At 41.6% G+C, this 9,511-nt stretch overlaps 1 protein-coding gene across 1 annotated transcript in view; it reads left to right on the top strand.

Moving 5' to 3' along the window:
* Positions 1-2,437, top strand: part of DTNA (dystrobrevin alpha) — a 224,917-nt gene extending 222,480 nt beyond the window's left edge. The window contains exon 23 of the mRNA XM_016195949.2: positions 1,400-2,437. Within this exon, the coding sequence (XP_016051435.1) occupies positions 1,400-1,417 (18 nt within the window). The 3' untranslated portion in view covers positions 1,418-2,437. The remainder of the gene's footprint in view (positions 1-1,399) is intronic.
* Positions 2,438-9,511: the final 7,074 nt, after the last annotated feature.

Genomic DNA, 9,511 nt, shown 5'->3' on the forward strand with positions numbered 1-9,511 from the left:
GTAGGCCCCATGTTCCGCAGAGTGTGGATGGACAGATTGTCACATATACTGGACCATATTAATCCATCTGAGAATTCACTGACCATAAAACATACAATTGGGAATAAATGTAATTAGTAACTCATCCTAAAGTGGATGCATTTCCCCTGTGGAGGCTGCTCTACAGCTATGTTTGTCTTTCTTGTAGGCTTCCCTTCCCTGTAACCCACCCTGTTTTCTTGGGCTTCTGGGAGTTCAGTGATGTTTGCCTGTCTGAGACCTGCTGCCCCCAGCCCCAGTGGGTTATTTTATTGGCAGGCTTTCTGTCCAATGGCCAGAGAACTTTTTCCACATTCTTAGGTCAGCAGTGGCTCTCTCTTACTCTGTTAGTGAAAGAAAGAGAAGCAGAGAGAATAAATTATATTCTTTTCTCATGTGTTTATAGATTAAATTTTGAAATATTTTCCCAAGAAGAATGTAGCAGGAGGAAAATGGAAGCCCACCAGCCCCCCCCCCCCCCCCCGACACTATGAAACTAAAGTTTTGCTTCTTTGGAATGTTCCATTTGCCCTTTTGGTTTAACAACCACATTTCAGAAGCAAGTAAAATGTTGGTCTAGTCATACACAGAACAGCCAAAACAGTGATTATATGTGTAATGCCATGCTTCAACGCTGCAGAAACAAAGTCGCCTAAAGTACAGACCCATGGAGAAGGCTCTTTCTTTGCGATTTGTGTGCCCATCCACAGAAGGAAATTAGCCTGGATGAAGCTGCCAGAGTGTCTCTGGTAACTCTGAGGGATGGTCTACACATATCTCATTTGATTCTGCTGCATAGAGGGACAGAGAGATATGGTTAAATGATCAATATTCTGGTTCATGCTGATAGAAGTGCCTGTTAGGTCTCTCTCTTGGAACTCATATCAGTTTCTGGGTTTGGGTGGCAAGAGTTGCTGAAATTATAGGGTTTATTTTAAAGGGAGGCAGCCATTCCATATAAAATATTAGATTTTTATTTGTTTTCATGAATTAGGAATTTAATTGTATATGAATAAAATGAAGGGAAATTCTAATAATAGCTTAAGATCCAGTTGGAGCTTTTGCCATCTCGGTAAATCTTAAGCTTCTTCTCTCTCTCCTTTCCTTTCCATGCCTGGTGTCTTCAAGGGAAAGGCAAAGGAGAATATAACAGGCTTGTGTGTCCTCACTCAAGACATGCCCTGGAGAGCACTGAGGTGGTTTTCCTTGACTGCTCTGTGAGCATAGGGTTGTTTGATGGATCAGAACGCTTTACTGTCATTCATCGGACTTTCTCTTTCTCTGTCTTTGTGCATGGCTTCCAACCAAATAATTCACCAGCTTGACTGCATCACAGACTTGACATGTCACCTTTCTTGTTTGTGTCCTTTGTCACCCACAGGTCAGCTTGCAAGGTTGAATACAATATCCTTTTATCACTCTCCTCTCAAGTAAGTACCCTCTCATTTAGGAGGAAATGTGGGCACTATACACTGAATTCTCATAACTTGTAACCTGAATTCACAATCACTCTTTCTTAGGTGTTTCTATGTGAGAAAATATCCTCCTTCCCTGCTTTTGTGAAAGAATCATCCCAATCTATGGGGCATTCCATTACAACCCAGTGGAGATTTGGCAAACAGCCCTGGGAGTTGACTTTTTAGCTCTGTTAATGAGGTGAAATGGCACAGAAACTTCTGTAACACTAGATATACCCCTGAAATGTTCTGTGGCTATAAAGCCACATCACCAATCCGTAACAGCACCCAAGTGTGAGCTTCTCTATCACTTGAGAAGGAACAGTCCAGGCTGGCTCAGCACTTCCAGAGATGGGTCAGCTCCTTAGTCATGCTGTGCTCAGGGCCCAAAAGCTCAAAGAGGTGTCCTTAACAAGAGAAAGCAAAACCGAAACAAAAGCAAAAATGAAAGAAGCAAAACATACAGGAAAACTGCTGCAGCCTTTCATTTTTGGAATAGCTAGTTCAAATCCTTTGTGGAATTCACAAATCCTTTGTGAATATTTTAAACAATTTAAAATATCATTTATGTGGCACGTGATCCTTTCCCCCCAAGGACCTGCCTACATATATGGAAAATCCTCAGTAAATGTTTAATGGAGAGAGAACAGCATTTGACTGGCAGGACCACTGAAGTGTGGTGGTCTGAAGCGTAGGCTCTGATTTCAAATAAGAGCTTCAGCAAATCATAGCAGCATAACCTGGACAAATTATTAAACCTCTATGACCCCCTGTTCCCTCTGTACAACATACATGATAATTCCTACGTCATAGAGGAGTTGTCCTCACTGAGATACAGTTTTTAAAGATCTTAACATAGTGGCAGGCACACTATAATTTTAATGAGCACGCTCATAATGTGCCTGGCACCATGCTCGGTGCTTTACAAGGGATTCACTCCCTGGGAGCTGCTGTAGTTATGCTGTAGGGAAGCCCTGGGACTCAGAACTAGCTTGCTCCTCCTACTTTCTATAAACAAGGCTAGGACTCAGTTATGTGCAATGATTCGATACATCTTCAGCTCCACTGTCCCATAAGTCTAGATGGTTTTTCTGGCTCCAGCTAATGGCCACTTAGATGTTCCTCATTACGGTTCGAAGCTAATACTTCTCTCATAGTTACCTGGCTGCACTGGTCCAAGGACTTGTATCTACTGTAGTTATACAGTCTTTTCCAACTGTGGAATCCCATAGGTCTATAGTGCAGTTGATAGTAAACTCAACTCAGGCTGCTAAATTGAAAAAGGGATATAATATATATGTATTTCCTAAATGTCATCAATTAGTGAAGAGTACATTCCAGCTTAAACACTACACACCTCCTGTCTCAGTCCTCAGGTTAAGATTAAGCAAATAAAAATCATGGCATAATTGCTATTAAAATATGCTTTTGGAGCTGTGAGCCCCTTTTGGTGTGAAAGGAAGGATCTTATTGACCCAGTTCCATTCTGCCACCCTTGGATTGAAGAATGCTACACCACAGGCTCTCCTGATACATTACAACTACAGTAAAAAAATTCTCAGGAGCTGTTTCTGAAAATATTCGCTCCAGTTATAACAAAACTAGTCCCAAGGGAGCAAGGTTTTTTCTTTAATAGCATTTTCTTTCTCTTAGCTCCAGCAATTTGATTGTTTTTGTTCTGCACTTTATTTAAACATCAGTAGTTACTTCTTAGAAAAATATATTTTTTAAAAGCCTAATAAATTGTCCTTGACATAAACCCAGATAAAAAGTGGTATTTGGTTCTTGTACCTACAAGCCAAATATTTCAGTACTTTGAAAGTTCTTAGGCAATTTTTTATCTTTGCTACAAATTTGGCAGTAAAAATTTAGCACAGCTGAGGCCTCTGCCATTTAATGCACCCTGTACCTACCTAGCTGGCATTCCATAGGACTCTAAACATGAACCAGCCTGTCACTAAATCAGCCACTTAGGCAAAATTCATCTAAAACCTGATAGAACCCTGCAGAAGCTAGTGGCTTTTCTTCGCAGCTAGTTCTATCCTACTGTAATTTCTCTTGATGTAGCCAAGAAACTGTAGAGCATTTTATGGTATTCAAATCTATTTCTTTGACTTTCTGACTGTACTGCAAGACCAGAAGTTATCCCAAAGTATATGTATCTCTTATCCAAGGGTCCTAAAGCTAGCCAACTTCATTAGCTCAAAGTTAATTAGGCTCCTACTGACAGAGCCCTACATGAGTGGAACACCAGAGGTGTGGAAGCCCCACCTCTGCTCAAAAAGAGCCTTAGGCCTATTTGAAGACAAGTATGCACTTATTAACACAAAAAAACAATAAAACCTGGTTTACTGCTTTTCAACTAGCCACTTTCAAAGAAACAGTATACATGAGGATTAGCATTCAACTTAAGAGTCCACCAAAACTCCATTTTGGCCCACTCAAACCTTGGATTTGTCCCCTTTCCATCCCTCTGGCCACATAGTATTTCACTTTCCTTGGCCAGCCACAGCCTAACTTCAGAAATTTGGGGATTTGAAATTAAAAAGTGGATTTTTTTAAAAAATTTTTTTTAATTAGCATGGCATTCTGATGGTGAGTCAGTGCTCTTAGCTCCTTGTCGAAAGGACCGTTTTGCATTGCTTTAACCCTCCAGATGCCTCAGGTACCCACTGAGCAAGAGACTCAACATGAGGATTCTTGTCCTCTCTTTCAGAAGGTAAAATAAATAGCACACAGTGTCCCGGGACGTTCATTCCTGATTGTCAGAGGAAGGGAGTAGAGAGAGAGAGAGAGAGAGAGAGAGAGAGTGTGTGTGTGTGTGTGTGTGTGTGTATGTGTGTGTGTGTGTGTGTGTGTGTGTGTCGGGGGGAAAGGGGGGTCCTAAGCTCCCTAATACTGATTTAGAGAACAGTTTTCATCTTTAAAAAAAATATATTACACATTCCTTATTCCCAGGCAAACTATAGTCAGACAGATGATGAAAGTAACAGGAGAGCTGCTGATGACGGGGAGCGCTGCACCCACCCACACAGAGGAGAAGACAGCAGCCTGGCAGCAGCCCCGCCGGAGAGGAGCCACCCCACCCCACGCAGCAGCTCCCGGCAGACCCCACCCCCAAGACACGTGCTGCTGACTGTAGTGCAGCCGACATTTTGTTCTAAGACTTGTAGTTCGTAGGTGTGTGTTTTAAGAAGGAGAAAAAAAAAGACTTCTGTTCAAAGCTAACTTATCAGCTACATCTTCTGTAACATGGCTCATCCCTGGTTCAAAACAAACAGAAAAACCACAGGCTGAAAACCCGTGCTGCTGTTACTCACGAGGGCAGTATTAATAAGCATTTTAAACCTTTGCACATGATATTGAACCTGTTCAGTTTACAATGACAATATTAATACTGTTTATAGCTAGAAGTTTGATTTCTGAATTCTTTGAGATTTTAGCAAAACAGTTTATTATACAATGTACTTTTTTTTTTCCACAGCAATTGGGGAAAAACAACCACTTGCAATTATTCATTGGCCCCGAAGGATTTGGTTCCTGAGTGTACAGACTCAGAGGTCCTTGGCCTGCACTGTCGGCCATTGTCTCCAAGTCTCTGTGAGCAGTGACTTGAACCAAACACACCAGGATAATCCAGTCTTTGGGGCTTCTTTCCAACTTGAGGTTGTTTTCTTTCAAGATATTCTAGCAAATCAGCCATAGAATTTAGTGTAAATATTTTTTCCAAATAGATAATCATATTCAAAAAAGACAACATTCAAATTATATAGAATCTAGTTTTTAAAATCAGCACAGATCTTCTTAAAACTGTGAACTATGTTTTGAAATACTCGTTACTAAAGCTGTTTATAAACCACAGGTGCCATAAGATCCCCAAATGGACTAAAGTGATCTCTGCTCTTCCATGGTCTTGTTCCTCTCATTTTAGCTTTAGGGAGCATGTCTCTAACAGCACCGCTCATCCACAAGTTCCCCTATCAGGTTGTTTGGAGGCCTTCAGCTTTAATTGTACAGGCTTAAAGTGCGCTTGCAAAAAACGCCCGCTCTCCTTTGATTTCTGAATGTTTATTGCCTTAGTGTTCTGCATGCAGCCTCTGTGGTCATGTGAAAGGAAACAGGCTCTTCTAAGTTGAGTTGGGATTTTGCACTCAGGGAAAAGCTGGTGTGCAAAAGAATTGTCAAAGAAGTGAGCATAAAAGACTCTGTTGATGGTCCTTTATAAGGACCCTTTTGGGGGATTGCTAATGACCTCCCTTAGGGATTCCTGGGAAATGAAAAAATAACCTATCTTTTTCAAGATTTGGTGAAATAAAAATCCTGCAACATATTAGATACATTATACTTAAATTGGCAGCTTTTCTGGAATTCCCGCTTCTCCTTTAAAAGAAAGAAGAGAACATCATTTTAGAACAGTGCTTCTCAAAGTGTGTTCCCTGGACCAGAAATGATCAGTATCACCTGGGAATTTATTTAGAAATGCAAATTTTGGGGCCCCAACCCAGGCCTATAGAATCAGAAACTGGGGGTTGGGCCCAGCAATCTGTGTTTCAATAAGCCCTCAAGGTGATTCTGATGCACACTGAAGGTTGAGAACCACTGCTTTAGAATAAACTTGAATAGTAAAATCTCTGAAAAAGCCTTATTCAGAATAAACAAGAAAGGTTCTGTGTCAACCTTAAAGCTTCAGCAATTTAATTTTGCTTCGAGGGCTGGCAGAAGCCTTCTCCCACCCCACATAGTTGGTAGTTGGTGGGTGCCCAGCTGAGAACAGACATCCTGACATCTTCCAGCTCCCTCTCCAGAGGGCTGTAAGATGTTCCTATCTCTGCCTTTGGTCAGAAACCATCTCCTTGGCTGCCCTTGAGAACAAAATCACTTGCCTTGGGGATGTAAAGCTCTTGGTTGGCATTAGTAAGGAGCCCATTCTATCCATCGATGTCCTTAATCATACTTCCTTCCGGAGAACCAGCCTGACAAATGTCCCTGAGAACAGGCTGATACCAAAGTGGCACGACTGCACGGTTCTCAGATTTCTTTGCACAGATGGATTTTATTGCGGGTTTTGTTGCTATCTTTTAATGTTCATCTCCTTTCCACCGCCCATCTTCTGTGAAACCATACCTCTCTAGATGGAGCAGGTGGTCCCTGGTGCCTCATACTCAGTACTTAAAACCACTACATCCCAGCTACCTACATTGCTGTCAGCTCTAAATCATAGCCAGGTAGTTCTTGAACTCAGAACTCTGACCCTGCAAGTGGCATGCAGCCACTGACTGGATGGAGCTGACGTCTGTTGTCACTTTGTGTTTCTACATTAGAATGTTTGTCTAGGGTTTGAACTGTTTTGCTGATAATCTTCCCCCTTGTCGTAGCTTTCATTGCCAACTCCGTCACACAGTTGTTGATACCCTACCATGGTACAAAGCCATTGCAAGGACTCTGGAAACTGCTGCCAATGACCAATTCCTGACTAACCAGCCACCTTTTCTTTCTCTTAGCTCCACGTCAGCACTGAGACCAGACTCAAGCACCCCTGTCCTGTAATCGAGACAAAATGGCGTGTGTTGTTTTGGGCTTTTGTGGTTTTTGGTGGGTTTCTCTCCTTGGCTCTCCAAATTTACTTTTGGGGCCTGTTCTAAGAGCGAACCCAGCAGGTTGTACCTGGCCTGTCCATCAGATACAACTATATCTTGCGGGGGGTGTTTCTTTCTTGTTCCACGATGAATTGCACATCCATCTCCATCAGAGAGGATGGCCTGTTAATGAGCACTGGTCTAACACAGCCAACCTTCCTCCACAGCACCATGTTCATGGAGGGGGAGGGGGGAAATCTACTGTACGGGATTCAGGAATCAGTTGTGGTTGGTCAGGACGGAAGTCGGGGTAAGTTCGGTTGGTCAGAGGGAGATGTGCTGGAGATTGTGAAAAATGGATTCTCGAATGACAAGGCAGGGAAGGTTCATTTGTAAGTAGTAATGTGAACTTAATTGCATAAGAGTGTGGCCTTTGTTGTGATATACTATGTATTTTCTTATATGCATGAGCCAAACTGTTGCATCATAATTTAGCACTGATGTCTGCTTTTATTTTGGTCATCTTTGTCCACCCTGATTAGTTCTTGGCTGTTAACTGTAGATAAACGTAAATACGGCAACTTTTGGTTGCTGGAATCACCTTGGTTCGATTCCACGCAAGGAGCCACAAACAAGAACTCCACTGTGTCCTCAGAAGAAAGGGCATTTTTACTTTTTAACCAAAAAGGAAAAAAAAATCAGAAGCGTTACATCTTGAGGCTAATTAACTAGAAAACATTTTTAATTGTGACTACTGTAATTTGACACTATTTGAAGTAACCAATTCAGAGACCCTAAAGATTTCACAATATTCATTGGTATTGTAACAAAACTACTATTGTATGGGTTTTTGTATTGCTGTTAAGTATTGTTTTGTGTGTATGTGTGTGCGTGTGTGTGTGTGTGTGTGTGTATGTGTGTGTGTTGGAACCTCCTGGGGACATGTTATATTTTGAAGTGATTAAACTATTTAATTGTGTGTCTATATTTTGGAATGGAATTATTTCTTCATTAAAAAATGTTTTTAAAAACACTATATCTTGTGTATTTTATCCCTTTGTTTAAATGAATCTTTCCTAAGGTAACATGAAGTCAGTCTGTTCAAAGGAGAAATACAAGTCAGTAATTGCAACCTGAAGCAGGACCTGTGGATTGAGTATTAAGCATCTGAGGCAAAATATCACAACTTTGGGGATACAATTTTTTTTATGGAAAGCCTTGTTATGGTCAGTATGAGGGTGGGTTTGAGATACTAACAGCTAACATATTTAGTGCTTACTTTATATCAGACACTGTTATAAGATAAGCACTTTATGTTACTTCACTTGATCCTTTGAATTTGCAGCGTCTAACCAGGTACTTGGAAAATATCACATGTTCAACAATTATTTGTTGAATGAATGAATTAGTGGCTTTTGTTTTGTTTGTGCTAGACCTAGTGAGAAAGGAGAATCAGCATGCCCTGGAGGTCAATATGATGATAGCAACAGACGCAAGAGTTCCAAGAAAGGGACAAAAACAGAGCGTTGCCACTCCCTACATTCTAAGTTTTCCTCTGAGAATCTCAGTGATTCCCATGCAATGGAGTGTTGTGTGTTTTCTTTGCTCAACAAGTCAATTCCTTTACAGAACCATTAACAGAACCTGAGTCTGGCTCCAACACTTCCTGAATGGCATTTTGGGGAACTCTGATTTGGAGTGGTGCTGCAAGTCTGTGCTCATAGTCTGGGTTGATTCGGAGTCCATGAAAATGCTGTACATAAGAGGCACCAGAGAAAGAAACCTAAGAGGCTCTGCATCAATTACAGGGGCAAACCCTGACCTGATGTGACTACTAGAGCAAACACATATCCTCCTTCCCTTTGGTGAGAGACAAGGGCATGTCCATCGATGCCTGTCAGTTTCTTTTAGCTGCATCTCGGTGCCTCATCCCTTCTTCTCTTAGGGACCACATTTAGTTCTGAGCTCCCTCTCTCAACATCTCTCAATGTTATCTAATTGGAAAAGTCACCCAAGGAGTTGGTAAATTCTGATATAACAAGTCTAGAGTAGGGCCAGGGAATCTGTATGTTTAATAAGTGCTTAAGGTGATACTTACGGTTTGACACGTTTTAGGAAATGCTATTCCCTTGCTACTCAAAATGTGATCCAGAGACCAACAGCATTAGCATCACCTGGGAGCAAGTGGCAAATGCAGAACCCCAGGCTCCAAACCAAAACTACTAAATCAGAATCTGCATTTCATCAAGATCCCCAAGGGATTTGTGTGCACCTTATTAAGGAGCTCTGACCTGGAGTTCAGCTTTAATTGTAGCTCTGCAGAATTAGGATCATTTGGGTCCTTGGGGAACAGAATAACAAGCCAGGGGTGCTATTTCAGCTAGGATAGTGCAGTGCTTCTTGAGCTTGTAGTTTTGATTTAGTGACTCTATGGTGGGTGGGGCCCAAGAAGATAAGCAG

The sequence above is a fragment of the Miniopterus natalensis genome, chromosome 7 (assembly GCF_054644295.1).
Source record: "Miniopterus natalensis isolate mMinNat1 chromosome 7, mMinNat1.hap1, whole genome shotgun sequence".
Lineage (NCBI taxonomy): Eukaryota > Metazoa > Chordata > Mammalia > Chiroptera > Miniopteridae > Miniopterus > Miniopterus natalensis.